The sequence below is a fragment of the Chiloscyllium punctatum genome, chromosome 32 (assembly GCF_047496795.1).
Source record: "Chiloscyllium punctatum isolate Juve2018m chromosome 32, sChiPun1.3, whole genome shotgun sequence".
In the NCBI taxonomy this organism is placed as follows: Eukaryota; Metazoa; Chordata; class Chondrichthyes; order Orectolobiformes; family Hemiscylliidae; genus Chiloscyllium; species Chiloscyllium punctatum.
The window spans coordinates 57,080,893-57,103,962 of NC_092770.1; the positions used below are offsets into that span (position 1 = coordinate 57,080,893).

At 40.6% G+C, this 23,070-nt stretch overlaps 1 protein-coding gene across 1 annotated transcript in view; it reads right to left on the reverse strand.

Moving 5' to 3' along the window:
* Positions 1 to 13,685: 13,685 nt before the first annotated feature.
* LOC140457803 (aldo-keto reductase family 1 member B1-like) overlaps positions 13,686 to 23,070 on the reverse strand; it is a 65,622-nt gene continuing 56,237 nt past the window's right edge. The window contains exon 10 of the mRNA XM_072551424.1: positions 13,686 to 14,100. Coding sequence (XP_072407525.1) covers positions 14,067 to 14,100 — 34 coding nt within the window. The 3' untranslated portion in view covers positions 13,686 to 14,066. The remainder of the gene's footprint in view (positions 14,101 to 23,070) is intronic.

Sequence of the window (23,070 nt, forward strand, 5' to 3'; positions counted from 1 at the left end):
AGATGCCAGATAGAAAAAAAAGGTATCGAGTATGTCATGTGAATATGTTGAAACCATATTACACTGGAGAGAAAGAACGAGAGAAACAGGTGTTAGTTACTGCCCTGCAGAGTGAGGAATCACATCCAGATAATGTGGATTTTGAGGTGACTCCAAATAGATTAAAAAATGAAGAGGTCCTTGAGGAATGGGATAGATTAGTAAGCTATCGGTCTCAGGAGCATAGAACAGAGTTGAAAGATTTGCTATTGAAATATAAGGACATATGTGGGAATCAGATGGAGAGGTTGAATGCTATTGTACATGAAGTAGATGTCGGGAATACTGCTCCAGTAAAACAACACCTCTATCGGCTCAATCCTCTCAAAGCCAGGCAGGTCCAAATGGAGGTGGAGGCCATGCTCAAGGAGGATATCATCGAACCAAGCCAAAATGAATTGAATTTGCCGATCATCTTAGTTCCCAAACCAGACAGGACTCAATGATTCTGCGTGGATTATCGGAAGGTCAACTCCATTACAAATTTGGACTCATATCCAATTCCTAGATTGGAGGACTGTATCAAGAAAGTCAAACAAGCCAGTTACATCACCAAGTTGGACTTAATGCATGGTTACATTTACCCGAGACGGCAAAAGAATTTTCTGCATTTGTAACCCCAGATGGGCTATGTCAGATTAAAGTGATGCCCCTTGGAATGAAGAACGCGCCCACCACATTCCAAAGACTCATGAACATATTTGTGGATGGGTTAACAAACTGTGCAGTCTATTTGGATGCTGTAGTGATCTTTACTAAGTCCTGGAAAAATCATATTCTACAGTTGGAAGAGCTCTTTGAACAACTACGAGAAGCAAAACTGGTGATAATTCGTGAAAGCAGAGGTGACGTTCTTGGGACATAACATCGGTTATGGAAGGTTGACCCCACCGAATGCAAAGACAAAGGCAATTGAGGAATTTCCACGACCAGCCTTGAAGAAAGAGGTACTTCGATTCTTAGGACTCAGTGGATTCTATCGGAAGTTTGTTCCAAACTTCAGCAGTGTAGTGGCACCCTTAACCGATTTGCAAGAAGAACGCAAAGTTTTGGTGGACAGAACCATGTCAGGAGAGATTCGACCATTTGAAATCAATATTAACCACCAAACCAGTCTTAGCTACACCAAACATTTCAAAACCTTTTAAAGTCGCCATTGATGCTAGTAACATTTGACTTGGAGCTGTACTCCGACAGGAAAATGAGGACTGAACTGGCAGTTGGTTAATTTTCGAAAAAGATCAACATCGACCAGGGGAAATACTCCACAATCAAAAAGAAACTATTGAGTTTGGCACTGGCCCTACAGCATTTTAATGTGTATGTCACGAACAATGTGTCAGAGACAATTGTGTACACCGACCACAATCCATTTACATTCTTAGAATATTTTCAAGATAAGAATAGGAGACTATTTTATTGGACTCTTATGATACAGACTGTTAATTTTAAAATCATACATGTTGTGGGTTAAAAGAATGTAATCGCAGACACATTATTGAGGATTTAACTGATAGAATTTAGATGAGATTTGTCTTTATTTAATTTTTTTATATATATATAGGTATATGGGAAAAAGTTATGGTGAACTTATATGAAAGTCGTCAGTATGTTAGGATAATGTGTTTAAAAGAAAAGAACCATTATGGTGGTTCATTTTTTCTTAAGGGGGGAGGTGTTATGAAGATGTGGGTGCACATTTAAGAGAGTTAAAAACAGCAGAACTACCGGACATAGCACCTAGTGTTCTCAATAAGGCAACAATGTATGTAATACTGTGTTAAACAACTTGAGTAGTTCGTTGCCTGGAGACAGAAACAAATTTGAATTTGGCCAATCAGTTCAAATTATACTCCAATAAAAATACCAATTTCCAATCAATTTGAATTGATAATATTGACAATCTTAAAAGCCAATGACATAATCCGATGCTCTGGGGTATAAGACTAGGGGAAAATTGAACAGTTGGGAGGAGATCTGCCAAGTCCAAACATGTAGACTGCTTGAAAAAAAATCTCTCTTAAAAGTCCCTTTTCAACCAGTAAACTGTAACACAGAAATTCCTAACAAAGAGAAAAGAAGACACATGACGATCCAAGACAAGAACCTACAGCTGCCTGATTCTGAGATAAGAAGTGTTGTTTTGTAAATCTTAGATGGGAGTTTTATCGGACTGGTATTATATAAGGGAAAGTAAAATATAGGTTAGGTAAAGTAATTGTAAATAGTCATTAGTTAATTATTCTCTGTTATACTTTAAGAAATAAAGTTGTTAATTTTACTTTACATGTTTCACGGCCACTCGAATTTTTACAGATTACTGCACGGGATAAATCTTTTCTGTGTTGCTGGTTTTAAATGAAGCAGCAGAGTTTACCCCATGTTGTAACATGATTGAATGGTGGAGCAGACTTGATGGGCTGAATTTCTGCTACTCTGTCTTCTGGACTTTTCCCACCTTTCTGTTTTTTTTAATACTTCCAGCACCTCCTTGTGGTGACACAGTTCCTGGATTCCTCAATGTAAGTGGCCAGTCTAGCTTTGATGTCTTGCAGGCTTAAAGGCAAGATGCCCCATTAGAGTTTCCTAAAAGTTCATTCATGAAGTCATTCAGCATGGATGCAGACCCTTCGATCCAACTCATCCATGCTGACCAGAATACATGGCACCTGTATCTACCCCCATATCCAGGAGTGGCCATCTACCTGAAACTTTACTTTAGTTGGGTCCACCTTTAGAGCAGTGTTGTAATTGAGCTGTTAAAATTTCCTCAGCCTCAGCTGATTTATTTCAAATGCGCTGTTTTGAGATGGCTTCGTCCTTTGATCTCATCAGTACACTTTTCGCCTGGTGTGTTACTGTTCAATGACCACAGGTGCAGTGTGAATGTTCTTGCTCCTCGCTGTATTTATGAACTCATTGAACTCATTGAATTCTGAAGAAGGGTCAGTGGATCCGAAATGTTAACTCTGGTTTCTCTCCACAGCTGCTGAGTATTTCTCGTAATTTCTGTTTTTGTTTCTTGTTTCCAACATCCACAGTTCTTTTGATTTTTTGAAGTTATTTTCTAGTTCACTTCAGGGGAACCAGTCACTTCAGAAGAAATCATACCTGTTTTCTAAAACTACCAAGTCAGCTGAGTGTACAGAAGCAGTCAGAACTGTGAAAAGCTTGTGCCTGCAGGCTCACAAAGGTGCCACAAAATTGCAGGCAGTCTCTGCAGACAGAAATTCCCACAGTTATGGGAAAGATTCTGGAAAGAAATATGGAAACTTAAAGATTTGACATAGGATGATATTTACATATTGTCTAATGATAATTCTACCAAATGTTCCAAGTTGTCTCAGTACGGTATGTTTAACAGGTAGCTTTCGGGATATATTAATAACACTTCAAGAAATGCAGAGTTACTCAGTAAGATACTTTTCTCATATAGGCAGGTTAATACTTGAGTACATGTGACAATAAAAATCAAATCAAATCAAATCCAGATTTAATTGGGCAATTTACATTTTTGCATTATTGAATTTGACATTGAAACTTTGCTGTGATATCATGGCAGGGGACAATTTGAATGGGGGAGTCTTTGTTAAGGAACATTTGATAGAAACTGCCAAGGTGATTGGAGTGTTGTGAAATTTGTGATGTTGTTGGTGCTCTGAATCATTTCTCATAGTCAGTTAAAAAATCTTTTGGAAAAGCGTACACCTAAAGAGGACAGGCTGATGGGAATTTCCTGTCCAAAATCTTTTCCAAACATTCATAAGTGATTGGTCAATGTGTTGTATAATCAAGAAGGTTACAAAATCAGGAGAAAAAGTAAGAAGCACAGAATTTTGATAGGAGATGCTGTAGGCATTTACAGTGCTGTTTTTACAGATAATGGCTTCAACATCAGTGCGATATTTTTCGATTAAATCAGTAACTTCTCAAGTTAGAGATTTATTAGATGGAATAATATATTCCAGGTTTGGGGAATCGTGGACTAGAGGGCATCAGTTTAAGATTGGAGGGATAGAATAAAAGGGAACCCAAGGGGCAACATTTTTAAACCGAGGGTGATACACATATGGAATGAGCTCTCAGCAGAAGTGTTTGAGCCGTGTACATTAAGAACATTTGAAAGTTATTTGGATAAATACATGAATAGAAAAGCTTTCAAAGGATATGGGTCAAGTGCAGGAAAATGGAGTTTACGTGAATGGACATTTTGATCTGCATGGACCAGTTTGGGCTGAAGGACCTGACTCTGTGCCGTAGGTCTCCATGACTAGGACTCTTTGAAATTATCATAAATTCATAGAGCATAGGAGAAATAACCTGGCAGTTTGCTGCTGCTACAATGAGCCTTTGCTAATATTACAAGGGCCGGTCAATATGGAGCACCCACTCCAGTTAATCACCGATTCAGAAGCAAACAGAACTGTGAGCTCCCAGGATTGAGTTGACAGGGGACACTTGTGCACATAAGCACCCGACTATATAATTAAGCGTGGTTTTCCATTATCTTGCCATTGTTCAAAATGTTTGATTTGCCAAAATCTTTGTGGAGCAGCCATTATCTCAAAATGAAGTTTGGGACATGGAGCATCAGGACCTTCGTGGATCATCTCAGCAGAGACCTTAATGTCATAGCACAATCATAGCCCAGGACCTCAAGCAGATGACTTTGACATCTTAACCCTGAGACAGTGAGAAGAAGGTAATCTCAAAAGAATGAGAAAGCTATACATTCTTTTGGAATGGTAAATCTGAGGAAGAACGTTAACTACATGGTATTGGCTTCGCCATAAAAATCAAACCAGTTAATAATCTCAATGTTCCTTTGTAATTAGGAAAAACCTCATGAACTTGTGGACCTGAAATAACTACACAGAGGTTTCCCGTCACCAAGTTATCTTTTATTTACTTCTGTGCATTATACTGGTTGTGGCCAGCCAACTCAGTCGCCTGAACCGAGGAGAGTCTAATCTCGTGTTTTTGTTGTTGTTTTCTAGTTTCCCTTTTTTTGTTGAGATTCTAATGGCCTGGTATTTTTTTTTTATAATCCCATCCCCACACTACTGCCAAACAGCAGTAGAGCTAATCTCCTGGGTATACTGGTCAGCCAGGTCTTCCAAAATTGGCCCAGATTAACAACTCCAATCAATGACCTTGTAGTCATGTAAGGTATAGGGTTAAAATTGTGCAGAATAAGGGAACAGGTGTTGCTTCTGCAAAAACTTACATTATAAAATTAGGCTGTGCATGCAAATACTAAACAGTGAGAAGTGAAAACAGGTAGAATTATCTATGACTGATAGGGCAGGATGTACCAGGCACAGGTAAACAGAAGAAGTGAAAACAGGTAGAATTATCTCTGACTAATAGGGCAGAGTCACCGTGTAGCGGGATATACTAGTAAGAGGAGAATAGTGTGCCAGTCTCAGGAGGAATGTGGCCAACGGATGGAAATTAGTTTGGCAGGATGATCGCATGAAGACAGCAAACGATGCCAGGATAGTCACATATAAGGAATGAGATAAATAAGAGTAAGGGGCGACAGGCTTAGAGTAATGGGAGAAGTAAACAGAGGCGGAGAGAAGCTAGACAAAGGTGGAGTGAAGCTCGAGCTTGTGACAGGCTACACGCTACAGCAAAAGTAACCAATGGGGTGAAAGGGGACAACTGAGAAACGCAGCTGAAAAGCATAAATCACAAGGTAACCCTCAGATTGGGGTGCTTACTTGTTAGGCACCTGTTCTTGCAAGTACGTATCAATAAAATTCGCTGCTTCAGAATTTGACTCGGACTGAAATTTATTAATATGTGAGTTTTGTTTCTCACAGTCACAACAAGGTCAACCTGGTTCCAATCACTATAGGACTCTAATCCAGAAGCATTGTAGCACAATCATCAGTACATATATTCTCAACCCTAGAGGCAACAGATGGGATCAAGGAGGAATCCTACTTCTGTCTCAACAACTCACTGTCCTCCTATGATCCAAAGGGAGGCAAGTTGACTCTCCTTTGTGATTTCAATGCCAGAGCTGGAAATGACACAAACTGTTGGAAAGGTTCGATTGGCAAGGAAGGCATATGGAAGATAAACACTGATGGAGTTCTCCTGCTGCTGAAATATTTAGAACGTGGCCTGATCATAACAGACACCATATTTCTTCAGAGGAAAATGCTTGATCTCACAACAACACCTTTGCTCTCGACATTAGCAAATGCTTGAGTATGTCATCATCTGAGCAAGAGGCTGTCTGGACAATATGCCCTCAATTTATTTTGGTGCATGGACGAAGATCTGTGCGCACGAGAATCTGCTTCTGAAATTAGAAGTCAAAGTAGCAACACTACGATCGTGCCGATCAGTTTGTGGAACCTTGGAGTAACCTGGAGTTAGTTGCACAAAGAATGCTGGTCATGGTTTAGAAATAATGACACTGGACTAGTATTCTCAAGTCCCAAACTGATGTTCTGGATTTGAATTGCACCATTGCAGACAGTTAACTCTGAAATCAATTAATAAACTTGGCTAATGTAATAGTTTCACCACTTTCAACAGTTATAAAAGCCTTCTGGTTCACTAATGCCCTTTACGGCAGAAAATCTACCATCAATTCCTGGTCTGACCTATATGCAACTCCAGACCTACAGCAATATGGTTGACTCTTAACTACCCTAGAAATGGCCTTGTTAGTTCAAGGACAATAAGGGATGAGCAATAAATGCTGGTTCAGCCAACAGCACCCACTTTCCTTGAATAAATGTTTTACAAAATGTCACCTTTGCTGTGACCAACCATCACTTAACGTGGTCTATTATCTCCATCAGCCTGTCCCAAAACAGCAGTGGTACAACAAATACTCTTGCAGAACATTTAATATTAATGGATTCAGGGACTCTGCAAAAAATAAAACACCTACTTAGTTCATGCCTGGCAGTGCTCAATGAGCAGGAACTATAGAACATGCAACAGCATTTGGTCCATTATAAACAGCAGGAGACTCAAGATTTCTCAATCAGGAAATGTCAATATCGGTTTGATGAGAAATGACCATGAGATCCAGGAACTACTAAACCAAAAGTACAAGGCATCCTGAACTGTAAGAACAACCAAAACTCCAAGAAAGAAAGCAGGTCATAGACAACAAAATAAAAAGGACAGAGAAAAGTGCACCAACAATTTGCCAAGAGCCATGACACATGTAAGCTCTATAGCATAATCAAAACAACCTCTCTCTCAAGTGTTAGGAAGGAGACTTATGATTTAGGATCAACTTACTCTAGTTGTAATTATGCAAAGTACATTTATTGAGTTCACAATTATTTTGTCTATGCAGACTTTCGTGCTTCTTTAATTAGCTTCACATGCTGAAGAGATGGGATTGCAAACAAAATGAAGGTGATGCTCAAATGATTAATGTTGAGAGGGCCCTATTTCATTTATTTCCATCTCAGTCAGATTGCAAGAACTTGACACTTTCAATATTGATGAACTCACTCTCTCACCTCACCTCATCAGAAAGCTCTGATATTACTAGTAAAGGTAGGCTCCTTTTTTCACTGTGGGAACAGAGGGAAAATATATCGCAGCCATGTGTAGATTAACTTTGTTTTTATTTATTGGACAAAATTTTAAATGGCCTGAAGGATATGAACTTTGAGAGAAATCGGGGAAAATAACTGAAGATGTCCAACAAGACCATATTCAGTGTTGGGAGCAACTAGCATTTAACAGCTATGTTTCAGGCATTGAGACAAGATTCTCGCTTTTCTCTGGCAAAATGGCTATTAATGTGAATTAGAATTTGAATTCCTACAGTGTGGAAATAGGCCCTTTGGCCTAACAAGTCCACACCGATCCTCCGAAGAATATCCCATCCAGATCCATTATCCTACATTTCCCCAGACTAATGCATCTCACCGAGACTTCCCTGAACATGATGGACAACTTGGCATGGCCAATTCACCTGTTCTGCACATTTTTGGACCTTGGGAGGAAACCGGACCCCGGAGGAAACCCATCCAGACAGGGGGAGAATGTGCAAACTCCACACAGGCAGTCATCCCAGGCTGGAATCGAACCCAGGTCCCTGGCACTGTGAGGCAGCAGTGCTAACCACTGAACCACCGTGCTGTCCCATTTGCTCATTGTCATTATTAATTGCCTCAATAATATACATCTGACCATTTGCTGACAGTGAACAAGAAGGTGACATTACTCAATAAGAATGCATGCTTAATGCTTGCATTTCCAGGCTGGCAAATTCCAGGCTCTAGCTACACGCACACATCAAGGATGACACTGACATCTGACAATTGCCAGCTTCGCAATCTCACAGCACTTCTGCAATCTACTTGCAGCACATTTATGAATTTTAAACCTACACTAGTATTACAAAGCTGATGCAAGGATATTTTGTACAGAGGTAGCCAACCAGATTACACATTGGGTAAGGCTATAACTCAGGGATGCTCACTTGCCTTCTTAGCATTCAATCAGTTTGCAGCATGTCGATCTACCTGCATGCTTGCATCATTGCTGCCCTACTTAGCCATGCCCTGCCTTTTAGTGCACTGGCACTTCAACCAAAGCCTAAAGGCTCTCAGTATTGCAATTTGACTTGCCTTTTTGTGCTGACACACTGCCATGCTATGAATGGCCTCACCATTTATACACTTTATTATATATGTATGAACATTAGACATTTGTAAAGGGTTCATTTGGTGCTGAAGTAGTGTCCCTACCTCTAGACCAGGACATCTGCGGTCAAGTCCCACCTATGTTGGAAACAGGCCATTCTCCAACAAGTCCACACCAACCCACTGAAGAGGAATCCACTCAGATCCATCCTCCTACCCTATCCCTGCATTTCCCATGAATAAGTTGATTAGAAAATATATACTCTTTGTCAAATATTTCCCCATCTATCTTTTAATTTATCTTTAATATTAATTTATGATCTTCTATATTAGCTTCATAGAGTTTAGCTTATTTAAGCAAAATTGTGAGTTTTGCTTAAATAAGTAAACACCAATTAAGCAAAAACTAACTCTCTTGTGCTCAATTTTTCAATGCAAGAAAATTGCAGCATCCAACTTCCCATCTTCAACAAATGAGCAAAGGAAATATCATAAAATACATTCTTACCTCAGCAAAGGATTATAAAAGTAACAAAAAACAAACAATAATGTTGATGGATCAATAAAGCAATGGACAATTGACACTGTAAGGATCCAATCAGGCAATAATAGGAAGTGACAAAATTTAACCATATCTTTACGGTCAATCTTAGATTGATCTCACACACAAAGAAAATTACAATGCAGGAACAGGCCCTTTGACCTTCCAAGCCTGTGCCAAACCAGATCCTTATCCAAATCTCCCATCTATTTTCTATGGTTCTGTATTCCTTTGGTCCCTGCTCATTCATGAATCTGTTTAGACGCAACTTAAATGACACTATTTGGAGATGTTGGTGTTGGACTGAGGTGCACAATGTTAAAAATCACACAACACCGGGTTATAGTCCAACCGGTTTAATTGGAAGCACACTAGCTTTTGGAGCGATGCTCCTTCATCAGGCGGTTGTGGTGTCAGGTGTCCTCCACAACCACCTGATGAAGGAGCGTCGCTCCGAAAGCTAGTGCTTCCAATTAAACTGGTTGGACTATAACCTGGTGTTGTGTGATTTTTAACGAAATGACACGAGCATGTCTGTCTCTACCACCTCCACTGGCAAGGAGTTCCATGCACCACCACCCTTTGCACAAAGAACTTTCCACACATATCTCCCCTCTCACTTGGGACTCGTCACCCCTAGTAATTGAGTCTCCCACTCTGGGAAGAAGCTTCTTGCCCACTTTGTCTATACCTCTCATTATTTTGTAGACCTCAATCAGATCACTCCTTGATCTCTGTCTTTCTAATGAAAACAATCCTTATCTACTCAACCCCTCTTCATACAGAATGCCCACCATTCCAGGAATGTCCTAGTGAACCTCCTCTATACCCTCTCCAAAGCATCCACATCCTTTTGGTAATGTGGCGACCAGAACTGCACGCAGTATTCCAAACATGGCCGAACCAAAGTCTTCAAAGAATTTTATTAAGTTGATAAGACATGCACAAAACCATGTTGCCTATCACTGATAAGCCCATTTTCTTCCAAATGGAAAGAGATCCTATCCCTAAATATATTCTACTTCAGCTTCCCGATCACTAATGTCAGGCTCACTGGTCTATAATTACCTGGATTATCTCTGCTCCCCTTCTTAAACAAGGGGCCGACATTAGCAACTCTCCAGTCTTCTGGGACCTCACCCGTATTCAAAGATATTGCAAAGATACCTGTTAAGACTCCAGTGATTTCCTCTCTCGCTTTCCTCAGTAATCTGGGATAGATCCATCTGGACCTGGGACTTGTCCACCTTAATGCCTTTTAGAATGCCCTAAACTTCCTCTCTCCTTATGTCAACTTGACCTAGAATAATCAAATAGCTTTGTGAAAGTGAGGACTGCAGATGTTGGAGATAGCTTTAAATTAAGGGGTGGAAGGTATAGGACAGATGTTAGGGGTAGATTCTTTACTCAGCGAGTCGTGAGTTCATGGAATGCCCTGCCAGTAGCAGTGGTGGACTCTCCCTCTTTATGGGCATTAAAACGGGCTTTGGATAGGCATATGGAGGACAGTGGGCTAGTGTAGGTTAGGTGGGCTTGGATCGGCGCAACATCGAGGGCCAAAGGGCCTGTACTGCGCTGTATTTTTCTATGTTCTATAGATCAGTGTCTAGATTAGAGTGGTGCTGGAAAAGCACAGCAGGTCAGGTAGCATCCGAGGAGCAGGAAAATCAATGTTTTGGGTAAAAGCCCTTCATCCTTTGCCCGAAACATCGCTTTTTCTGCTCCTCGGATGCCTGACCTGCTGTGCTTTTCCAGCACCACTCTAATCTAGACTCTAATCAAACAGCTCAACATCTATCATGTCCACCCCCTTGGTGAGTACTGAAGCAAAATACTCATTAAGAATCTCACCCATTTTCTCTGACTCCACATATAACTTTCCTCTTTTGTCCTTGAGTGGGCCAATCCTTTCTCTAGTTAGCCTCTTGCTCCTTATATATGAATAAAAGGCTTTGGGATTTTCCTTAACCCCATTTGCTAAAGATATCTCATAACCGCTTTTAGCCCTCTAAATTCTTTGTTTCAGATTGGAAGAATATCGGGAACCAAAGCTTTTCTGTCTTCAGTTGCCTAGACCTTATGTATGCTTCCTATTTTTTCTTAGCTAGTCTTTCAATTTTACCTGTCATTCATGGTTCCCTAATCTTGCCAATTCTATCCCTCATTTTCACAGGAGCATGTCTCTCCTACACTCTAATCGGCCTCGAATGTGGATTTACCTTCAACCAGTTGCTCCCAATCTAAATGCCTCAGCTTCTGCCAAATTTTGGTACAGCTGGCCTTTCCCCCATCTTCCTTTAGATGTGGTGCTAGAAAAGCACAGCAGGTCAGACAGCATCCGAGGAGCAGGAGAATTGATGTTTTGGGCATAAGCCTTTAATCCTGATGTTTCTCCAGCACCACACTCTTGACTCTGATCTCCAGCATCTGTAATCCTCCCTCACTCTTCCTTTAGGATCACTCTCGTCTTTGTCCATGAGTATTCCAAAATGTATGGAATTGTGATCACTATTCCCAAAGGAATCTCCTGCTAAAAGTTTTACCATCTGCCAGGCTCATTCCCCAACACCAGGTCCAGTATGGCCCCTGCCTGGGTTGGACTATTTACATGCTGCTCTAGAAACCCCTCCAGGATGCCCCTTACAAACCCTGCTCCATTTAGACCTCTAACACTTAGTGAATCCCAATCAATGTTGGGAAAATTAAAATCTCCTATCACCACCTCCTATATCTTTCCATAATCTGTTTCCATAATCTGTACCTCGATCTCAAGATCACTGTTGGGATTACCTGTAGTACAGCCCCAGCACTTGGGGCTATTTCTGAGCTCTGCTAATACTGCCTCACTGATCAAGTGCTCCATAATATCCTCCCTCAGTACAGCTATCATATCCTCTCTGACCAACAATATAACTCCTCCACCCCATTTACCTTCCTCTCTATCCCACCTGAAGCATCAATATTCTGGGATATTTAGTTACCCAGCATGTCCTTCCCTCAACCAAGTCTCAGTGATATCAATAACATCATTCTCCCAGGTACTAATCCAAGCCCTAAGTTTAGATGCCTCACCTACTACATCTTGAACCAATAGAAATCAGCCCCACCTAAGTCAATCAGAATAATATCATTTTCCAAGCCACAACCCTCAGTACATTTGAATTAATAAGTAATAGTTTTCAGTGGCCAAAACCATGGTAAATTTGAAATAGAAGGTCATAAAGTCTGCAATTGAGTCAGACTTGATTGAGAAGACACCAGAGATGTTGGAGAGACTCAGAGACGGAGTGTAGATTGCATGCCCCAAGTCAAACCTGGAAACAAGCATCAGTATATGCCAGTAAAGTTGCTGCCTCTGTAAGGAGAGATACTCACCAGATTGCACTTTAACCATTCAGGCCACAGACAATGGGACTTGAGTTAAATTATAGTTCAAAACGTACACAAGCAATGACCTATCCCATTGAGAGCTAAGAACTAAATGGCTGTCATCAAGGATACAGAAGCAGTTAGTATTGTTGAATGGAGCACATCAAGGAACCCTGGACTGCTTGAATTCAGAAACTTTCATGAAGCTGTCAGCTATCTCAAGCATCCATGAAAAGTCCAGGTGGAGGTCAAATGCAAACAATAGAAGGAGCATGAGGAAATCCAAACATTCTACCCAACTCCTCTTCAAACCCCACATGTGTTAGGATGTGTAGATCCTACATTGCACTTTGGGCCATCTCAGCACCCACAACTCCAGAGTAGAAAATCATATCAAGAACAGTCAGGTTCTGCTGATCTAATGTCAGGAAAATCCTGTAACCATTGGACAGAAGTGCTTGGGGCTACTGACTGTGTCATTGGAGTGATCTGTGATTTTAACCCCCATGTCTGTCCCTAGGAATTTCCCTCAAAAGGTGGTAATGAATCAGGTATCTCTTTAAAATGTGACCCTGCCCTAATTTTCAGCCTGGTGCCACCTACACCATCTGGGCCAGCAAAATTAAGCCCACAGCCTTCGGTCCTTATCAAAACCCTGCTCTCCAACCAATATCTCCATCACTTTGAAACTGAATCAGTCTCTTCTTCAAGTTCCAAAAAGGAGTTATATTAGATTCAGGCATAAACTGTATTTCTTTCCACAAATGCTGCCTGACCAGCTGAGTCTTTCTAGCAGTTCCTATTTCTATATGACGACCATTTAGTTATACAATATTCAAAGATTAGAAGAATCCTGACTTATTATAACTAATTTTTAAATTAATTATTCTGTCCACTAAGGTGTAATATGGAATTGGTTTCTGCCTTGACACAATGACAAAGCTCTGCTCAATGTAATGCTGTCTTGGGGCCAATAATAAGTTTATTTGAATCTTTGTCCTTTATATTTATTATTGGGCTTACAAGCGATAAACAAAGACATATAACACAAATCAAGAAGGTTGCTGTGCTTCACAAATTAGAACAAAAGGTCAGTGCTCCAAGCTGATGTCACCAGCAGGAATTTCACCCTCCAACCATTCACACCAGGAAATTGTGAGCAATGTGACTGCAATTCCCAGATGTGCAGAGCAACACAATGAGGCACCCAAGCAGAATTGCAACATTACATTCTAAAATGTTTGTCTGCATAATGAACATACTAAGAACAAGTAACTTCTAAAATATATGAAAGTACAGTTACAGAGATGTAATATTTCAGTTGTTCACCATGGATGTAAATCATGCTAGTGTACAGTTTTTTAAAAATGGAGAATTTCAGATCCCTAGTAATTAATTCTACTGTTTACGTCTATAAATAGAGAAGCCACAAATTTTCAAACACGTGACCAGGATGTTCCACTTTAAGTACGCTTAAAGGTTTATTTGAACGGGTAGTCCTTGTGATTAATACACCTAAAATATAAAGAGAATAAAGTTAGAGATATTTCTAATAATTCAAGAGGCATTATAAGAATTCCTCATACCGAATGGATTTTACTTGCAGTGAATGAACAATACATTTGAACTGCTTCTCAAAATTTTTGATGGATACCAGAATTAATTGGCTTAGTGATAGGAGACAGATTGAACCTCAAAGGCCTTTTACATTACTGGAGCCTGGTATGTAGTGGCATACCATAGGGATCAGTGCTGATCCCTTTTTGTTTGTAATATGCATAAACGTAGATGAGAATGTGGGACGGGTGATAGTTTACAACTGACACAAAGATTGGCCAGGTGGTTGACGGTGAGGAAGGTGTTTCGTTGCAGAAGTATATAAATGGATTGGTGAGATGGGCAGAACAGTGTCTATTAGAATTTAACCCTGATAAATGTGAGGAGATGCAATTTGAAAAAGGGAACAAGACAATCAAGTACTCAATGAATGGCAAGACACTAGGAAGCTCAGAAGAACACAGGAATCAGAGTGCAACTGACATTCAGCAGGATATTGTCTGGGATTGAGCATTTCAATTTTGAAGAGAAGATGGATAAGCCTGGATTGTTTTCTTTGGAGTAGAGTACATTGCCTGGGGACCTTATAAAGGTGTATAATATTTTGAGGGGCATATAGAGGGTGAATAGAAAGCAGCTGTGCCCCTTAGTTGAAGAGTCATTAACAAGGGGGCACAATTTTAAAGTGAAAGGCAACAGGTTTAGATGGGATCTAGAAAAACGCTTTCATCCAAAATTTGTGGGGGGCCGAGGCCAAAATGCCTGAGAGGGTAGTTGAAGCAAGAAATCTCACAACCTTTAAAACGTACTTGGATGAACACTTTAAATGTCATAACATTCAGAGCAATGGGCTTAGTGCAGGAAGTGAGACGAGTACAGGTCGAAGTATATTTTGCCAATACAGGCTAGATGGTCTTAAGGACCTCTTATTTACTGTATGATTCTATGATTGCCCTGAGTGCAAAACCATCCAAAGAGTATGGCATGTCCACATAGCATTTAGAACTGATGTGACTACAGCAATCAACTATTTGTCCTCACAATCGCAATGAAGTTTTGGATGTAGGTTTGCTCACTGAGCTGGAAGGCTCAATTTCAGACATTTTGTCACCATACTAGGTAACATCTTCAGTGAGCCACTGAATGAAGCATTGGTGGTGTAGCCTGCTTTCTATTTATATGTTTGAGTTTCCTTGGGTTGGTGATGTCATTTCCTAGGCTGACATCATTACCTATGGTGATGTCATTTCCCAATCTTTTTCTCAGGCAGTGATAAATGGGACCCGAGTCAATGTGTTTGTTGATAGTGTTCCAGTTGGAACGCCATACTTCTAGGAATTCTCGTGCATGTCTCTGTTTGGCTTGTCCTAGGATGACTACATTGGACAAACAGACAGAAAACTTGCCATTAGGATACAGGAACATCAACTTGTCAACATGACCCACTCTCACTAGTATCCTTACATACAGATGAGGAAGGACACCACTTCGACTGGGACAACACATCCATCCTAGGACAAACCAAACAGAGATACGCATGAGAATTCCTAGAAGCATGGCATTCCAATCGGAACTCTATCAACAACGCATTGCTTTTGATCCCATTTACCACCCCCTGAGAAAAAGAATGGGAAATGACATCACCATAAGAAATGACATTGTCAACCCAAGGAAACTCAGACATATACCGGTGCTTCATTCGGAGGCTCACTGAAGATGTTACCTAGTAGGGTGATGAAACATCTGAGAACGAACCTTCCAGCTCAGCGAGCAAACCTACATCCAGAACCTTACCCTGAGCTACAAATCTTATCAAAACTCGCTAACAATGAAGTTTCTTTAAGGGCCAGCACTGAACCAGGAGGTGGCAGTTATTGACAATAACAATTCATTAAGTGAAATAAAGGTAAATAGAGAACAGCAGAAAGAAAAATGGAAAAACAAATTGCATTCCTTATGATCTTCAACAATGAACAATCTGAAGGGATGAAACTCTCTGTATATGTTAAGTTTTAGTCCTATAGAAAGATTGCTTAACAATAGCTAAGATTGATGAAGGGCTTTTGCCCGAAACGTCAATTTTACTGCTCCTTGGATGCTGCCTGAAATGCTGTGCTTTTCCAGCACCACTCTAATCTAAACTAAGATTTATCACACAAGGGTACTTATACCAAAATAGATACATCTAACAATTTCTGGTAACATTAGTGCGTATACGTAAGTGCAGCAACTTCACACAATGTCCCTGAACAATTAAGTTTCCTGTCAAAAATCTGTGTGCACGTATAGTTCTCAGAATCAGATGCTGCCAGACCTGTTGAGCTTTTCCAGCAATTTCTGTTTTTGTTTCTGATCACCATTATGTTTACTCTAATATCCAGTCCATTGTTAGAATAATAGCTCCACTTCCCCTCTTAAAATTGATAGATACAGTTATACTTCCTCTACATCAAAGAGAAGTGTTGACTGAACCATGCACATATGGTCATCCCAGAATACCTAGTTTACTGACTTCAATTGCAGCAGCAACAGACATTAACATTTTTTTTAGAAAATAAGAACTGATTAAAAAAAAGGGGGAAGAAAGACCATTCTGTTCTTCAAACTTCTGCCATTAAATTACATCACGGTTAATTAATATGTAAGTGCTCAGAGCTATAGGTGCTAGATCATAGATAGAGGACTGCTTAACATAGGAAGAGTAGAGATAGTTGGAACATTTTTAAGTTGGCCAGATGCCATCAGTGGACTGCTGCAATGATCAGGAGAAAGTGAGGACTGCAGATCCTGATGAAAGGCTCCTGCCCGAAATGTCGATTTTCCTGCTCCTCAGATGCTGCCTGACCTGCTGTGCTTTTCCAGCAACATTCTAATCTTGTCTCTGCTGCAACGATCAGTTCTGAGGACAGGTCACCTGACCTGAATGGCAAATTCTGATTTCTATCCACAGATGCTGCCAGACCTGTTGAGCTTTTCCAGCAATTTGTGTTTTGGTTTCTGATGAGTTCTATGCCTTAGCTATGAACAATCCTTACAAGTTACTTTAAGGAAACTTATTTAATGGAATTACTTGCAAGGCTGATATTTGTCCCTATTTACTTGGAGTAGGTGGTGGAGAGCCACCTTACTGAAGCAAAAAAATCCATTTGTAAATGCTTGCTTAATTCTGGCATAGATGTAAAGATGGTTCAGCTTGTAGCTTTCCTGTGCTACTGTGGTAGGGTAAATCACTGGGCTCAGCAGCCAGTCAAGTCAGAGGTGCTGAAGCTATCTGTTAGAAAGAACAGCTGGGGAACCTGAGGTTACCAAAGAGCACATTATGGTAGTTCCATGAGAATTTGGCACACACTTTAATGATCCTCTGATGCTGGTCACATACTAAAGGCATGAAATTATTTCTGGTTGACTGACTGCAAGCCTGATTATTTCAAGTGCTTTTGAAACTAAAAAGTACCAAGTTGCAACCCTTACATAAAGTCATTAAGTTTAGATCAGTGCAAGTCTTTTTTTTAAGATTAGATTCCTGACAGTGTGGAAACAGGCCCAGCAGCTCAACCAGTCCACGCTGACCCTCCGAAGAGTAACCCACCCAGACCCATTTCTCTCTGACTAATTGACCTAACGCTATAGGGCGATTTAGCACGGCCAATTCACCTGACCTACACATCTTTGGTCTGTGGGAGGAAACCGGAGCACCTGGAGGAAACCCACACAGACACATGGAGAACATGCAAACTCCACATAGACAGTCACCTGAGGCTGGAATTGAACCTAGGACCCTGGTGCTGTAAGGCAGCAGTGCTAACCACTGAGCCACTTTTCATGCGGCTGAGGTCAGACTTGCAGTTTCACCTTTTATATTGCATCCATTAGGTCAGTTTCAGCCTTTGATGCCTTCTCAATGTACATTCACCTGCTTCAAGCTGCCGGTGTTACAGACAAGAGCATGCAACTCACTCACTAGTTGTCTTGTGCCAGATCTATGGAGATTGCCTATTATATTTGCAATCTGCCCTGAAGGCTCACAGGTGGGCAAGATCACATTAGATGAGATGAGATGGGGCAAAAGTCATGCATCGCGATGAGGAAAACTTCTGTTCCTCAAATGTATTCATTAGCTTTCCTAGGTAAGCTAAGGATGGGTCATTCTCACTGAGATTTTGTTATTGAACATCTTGAAGTATTTTTTTAAAGGCTTCCTGTTGTTTATGTATTTAACCGATCGCAGTCATAGAAACAGACCCTTTGGTCCAAGTCGTCCGAGACAACCAGATATGCTAAATTAGTCTAGTCCCATTGGCCAGCATTTGACCCATATCCCTCTTAACCCTTCCTATTCATAACACCCATCCAGATGCTTTTTAAATGTAATTGTACTAGCCTCCACCACTTCCACTGGTAGATCAGTCCGTACTTGCCACCACCCTCTGCGTGAAAAAGTTGCCTCATATCCCTTTTAAATCTTTCTCCTCTCACCTTAAAACTGTGCCCTCTAGTTTTGGATTCCACGACACTGGGGAAAAGACCTTTTTTCTTCATCCTATATATTTCCCTCATGATTTTATTCATGTCTATAAGCTGACCCCTCAGTCTCCAATGCTTCAGGGAAAACAGTCCCAGCCATTTCAGCAACTCCCAACAGGTTAAACCCTCCAACTCTGGCAACATCCTTGTAAATCTTTTCAGAACCCTTTCAAGTTTCACAACATCCTTCCTATATCAGAGACACCAGAACTGAACACTGTATTCCAAAAGTAGCCAAACCAATGTCCTGTACAGCCACAACTTGACCTCCCAACTTCTTTACTCAATAAAGACAAGCAATGTCTTCTTTAGTATCCCATCTACCTGTGACTCCACTTTCAAGGAACTATGAATCTGCACTGCAAGGTCTCTGTTCAGGAACACTTACCAGGACCTTATCATTAAGTGTATAAATCCTACCCTGATTTGCCTTTCCAAAATGTTGCACCTCACATTTATATAAATTAAAGTCCATCTGCCACTCCTTGGCCCACTTGCCCATTTGAACACGATCCTGTTATACGTGGTAACGTTCTTGACTGTCTACTACACCACTAATCTTGGTGTCAACTGCAAACTTACTAACCAGACCTCCTATGTTCACATACAAATCATTTACAAGTATCCCCCGCTATCCGAAAGTAAAGCATTCCCAGGAAGGTTTTTGTTAACTAGAAGTGGCGTAAAGCGTAGGTGTATCATTTATATGGGAAAAATTTTGCCATTTTTTGTAAAAGAGAAAATCCTCTTCAGATTCGTGAAAACAGCTCCTAATGTAGTTATTTTATAAAAGTGAAGTGGCGTAAAGTGAACATTCAAAAAAGTAGGGAGTTCCTGCATATCAGTGACAAAAAGGAGAGGATCCAACACTAATCCTTGTGGCATGCCGCTGGGCAGAGGCCTCCAGTCTGAAAAGCAACCCTCAACCACCACCCTCCATCTCCTACTTCGAGTCAGTTCTGCATCCAAATTGCTAATTCTTGCTGTATTCCACGTGAGCTAATCAACCTACCAGGTGGACCCTTATCAAATGACTCACTGAAGTCCGTACAGATCACATTCATCGTTCCGCATTCATCGATCCTCTTTGTTACTTCTTCAAAAGATTCCATCAAGTCAGTGAGACATGATTTCGCATGCAGAAAGCCATGTGGATTATCCCTAATCACTCCTTGCCTTTCCAATTACTTGTAAATCATGTCCCTCAGGGTCCCCTCTAACAACTTGCCCACCACTGGCTCACCAGTCCATAGTTCCCTGGCTTTTACTTCCCACCTTTCTTAAATAGTCACACCAAATTAGCCAACCTCCAGTCTTCCAGCACTTCACCTGTGGCTATTCATCATACAAATATTTCAGTAAGGGGCCCAGTAATCACTTCTGTTGCTTCCTGAAAAGTTCTAGGGTAAACCTGATCAGGTCACAGAGATTTATCCTCCTTTATGCTCTTTAAGATGTCCAGCACCACCTCCTCTGTAATAGCAACATCATTCAAGATGTCATTATTTATTTCCTAAATTCTCTAGTTTCCAAATCCTTCTCCAAAGTAATCACTGATACAAAATACTCAATCAGTTTCTCCCCATCTACAACAGCTCAACACACAGACGGCCTTGTTGATCTTTAAAGGGCTTTATTTTCACCCTGGTTACCCTTTTGTCCTTCACATATTTGTATAATTCCATTGGAATCTCCTTAACCCTATTTGCCAAAGCTATCTCATGTTACCTTTTCGCCCTCCTGATTTTCCTCTTAAGTATACTCCTATTGCCTTTCTAATCTTCAAGGGATTCAGTTGATCCCCGGCGTCAATACCTGACATTTGCTTCTTTCTTTTTCTTGACAAAAGCTCAACCTCAGTCTCTTTAGCCATCCAGCATTCCCTATAACCACCAGCCTTGCCTTTCATCCCAACATGAACATACAGTCTCTGGCCTCTCGTTACCTCATTTTTGAAGGCTTTCCACTTCCCAGTTGTCCCAGTTTTCGGCAACTCTTTCCTCATTCTGTGCGATTATTATTGTTTCTATGTAAGTTTCTTTTCTTGTGGATGTTAGTTTCAAGCTTAAATCACATTTAACCAAATTATAATCACTGTCTTTATAAATTAAAAGAAACACAAAGTCTAAAATAGCTTCTTCTCTAGCTCATTCCACAGTTGATTGTTCCTGGATCTATCTTGACAGTGCTCTACATCATCATCCAGACTACCTTTCATGATCAGCCTACATGAAGATTCAAATACTTCATAATGATTACATTTAGTCACTTGGTAGTGAAGAACTTGCCTACTGATGACAAATGAAAAGAGACATGCCATCTATACTTTTCATCTATTATTATTAAAATTCTAAGAGTAGCCTGAATACGAATGGCTTGTGTTTCAAGACTGAAAGATGTGCCTATCTGTCTGATGGAAGTGACAAACAATTGAACAATAATCAAGAAGCTCAATTACCCTTATTTAACCCAATGCTTTTGCAATGTTTTCTGGCTGGAGTCACTGACATGATCCAGACCAACAGTACAAACCAGTCCAGGAATTTCCAGTCGCAAATGAGGTGAGTGGTGGTTTTGTATTGGGATGGCCAGAACCGGACTGAACCATGATGCAAGTTACAGGTAAAACAAATTATATTCAGCGTCCTCGCAAGCCCAAATGCCGTATGCCAGCCCTGATAGGGTTGACTGGAACCGACCTCATGTACCTACCTGATGACCACTGCTGGACAACCTTTTCCCGAGGGGATCCTGAAGATGGGGACAGGCAGGCCCCAGCATTTCACCTTTGAGACTGGCAACAAGACATCAAAATGAAACCCAGGGGCAAATACCTGACCCTTGCTTTAACTGTTGAAATGTGGCCAATGGGGAGTAATGTGTCTTTAATGTTACCTCAGAGCTGATGTTGGGAATCAACAGGCTTTCAGCCTGTCAAAAGGAAAATCTACTAATATACAATGACTCTTCATTGCGCTTTTAATATGATCCACAATTTTGGAGCCTCGTGGGAACATTGAAGATTTTTAACTCCCGGGGGGGGCAGCATTATAGTAATGCTATTTTGTCCAATCAATCTGACAGTTATCAAGATATCTGGCTCATGCTGATGAAACTGATACTGGTTCTAAAATAATGGGCAAGTATATGCAGCTGCCAAACAGGCAGCCATACGCCCCAAACTTCTGATCCCATTGGGTCGCCAGCAAAACCCGTTTAGACTCAGTATATGGATTGGTATGCCAGACCTGGGTAAGATGCAAAAGTCACGGGGGAATGATACTGTCTGTTCAGTGCCAATTCACAATGTAAAGGTTGATTTCTCTATTGCTTACAGACTGTAATCATATGGGTTTAGTGTCTGGATTGTTTTCAATACTGTTTTGAAATTTGGAAGTAATTTGTAAATTTCCATTTCTGAAATAATTACTGGCACTTTATACTACAGTATACTACTGACTGAATTATCAAGTGATTTGATTTCATACATGGACGCTAAGCCTAAATATCTTTGCTTTGTATATGGAGCTTGTACGAATACACACTAATTGATTTGATTTATTTTTGGATTGGGCTGTTAGACTTAAGAAGGAGTGTCTGGCTGAGCTGTTATCTTCACGTAGATATTTAAAACTGAACAGTGATGGTTTATAATTTTAAGATTGTACCAATATCTAAATTCTAGGGTTAGCTCAATATTAGAAAAAATTCAGTGTGGTTTGAAAGCTTTGTGTTACGTTACCATAATTTGGGAACAGCATTACCCTCCAGCGAATATTCATGACCAACTTTTCTGCTCGAAATCACCATCAGGTTTCTATATTTAATTCTAAATACTGTTAACTAAAGCTGTAGATCGGGCCATTTAATTGGGCACAATGTTAATGTTTTTTGTTAAAAAAGAGAATACAATATATTGCAGAACTAATATGGCACGGTGGCACAGTGGTTAGCACTGCTGACTCACAGCGCCAGAGACCTGAGTTCAATTCCCGCCTCAGGCAACTGTGTAGAGTTTGCACGTTCTCCCCGTGTCTGCGTGGGTTTTCTCCAGGTGGTCCAGTTTCCTCCCACAGTCCAAAGATGTGCAGATCAGGTGAATTGGCCATGCTAAATTGCCCGTAGTGTTAGGTAAGGGGTAAATATAGGGGTATGGGTGGGTTGCGCTTTGGCGGGGCGATGTAGACTCGTTGGGCCGAAGGGCCTGTTTCCACACTGTAAGTAATCTAATCTTAATTTAAGATAATATAGTTTTTTTTAGTAGCAAAACTTCAAAGAGTATTACATCCCAGCAAAGCTGGATTTATAAAAATAGGTTTGCTAAATTCACCCATACCTGGGCTTTTCCATATAAAACAAGAAAATAATGGGGAGGAAGGGAATCTCTAATGCATCACGGTGCAT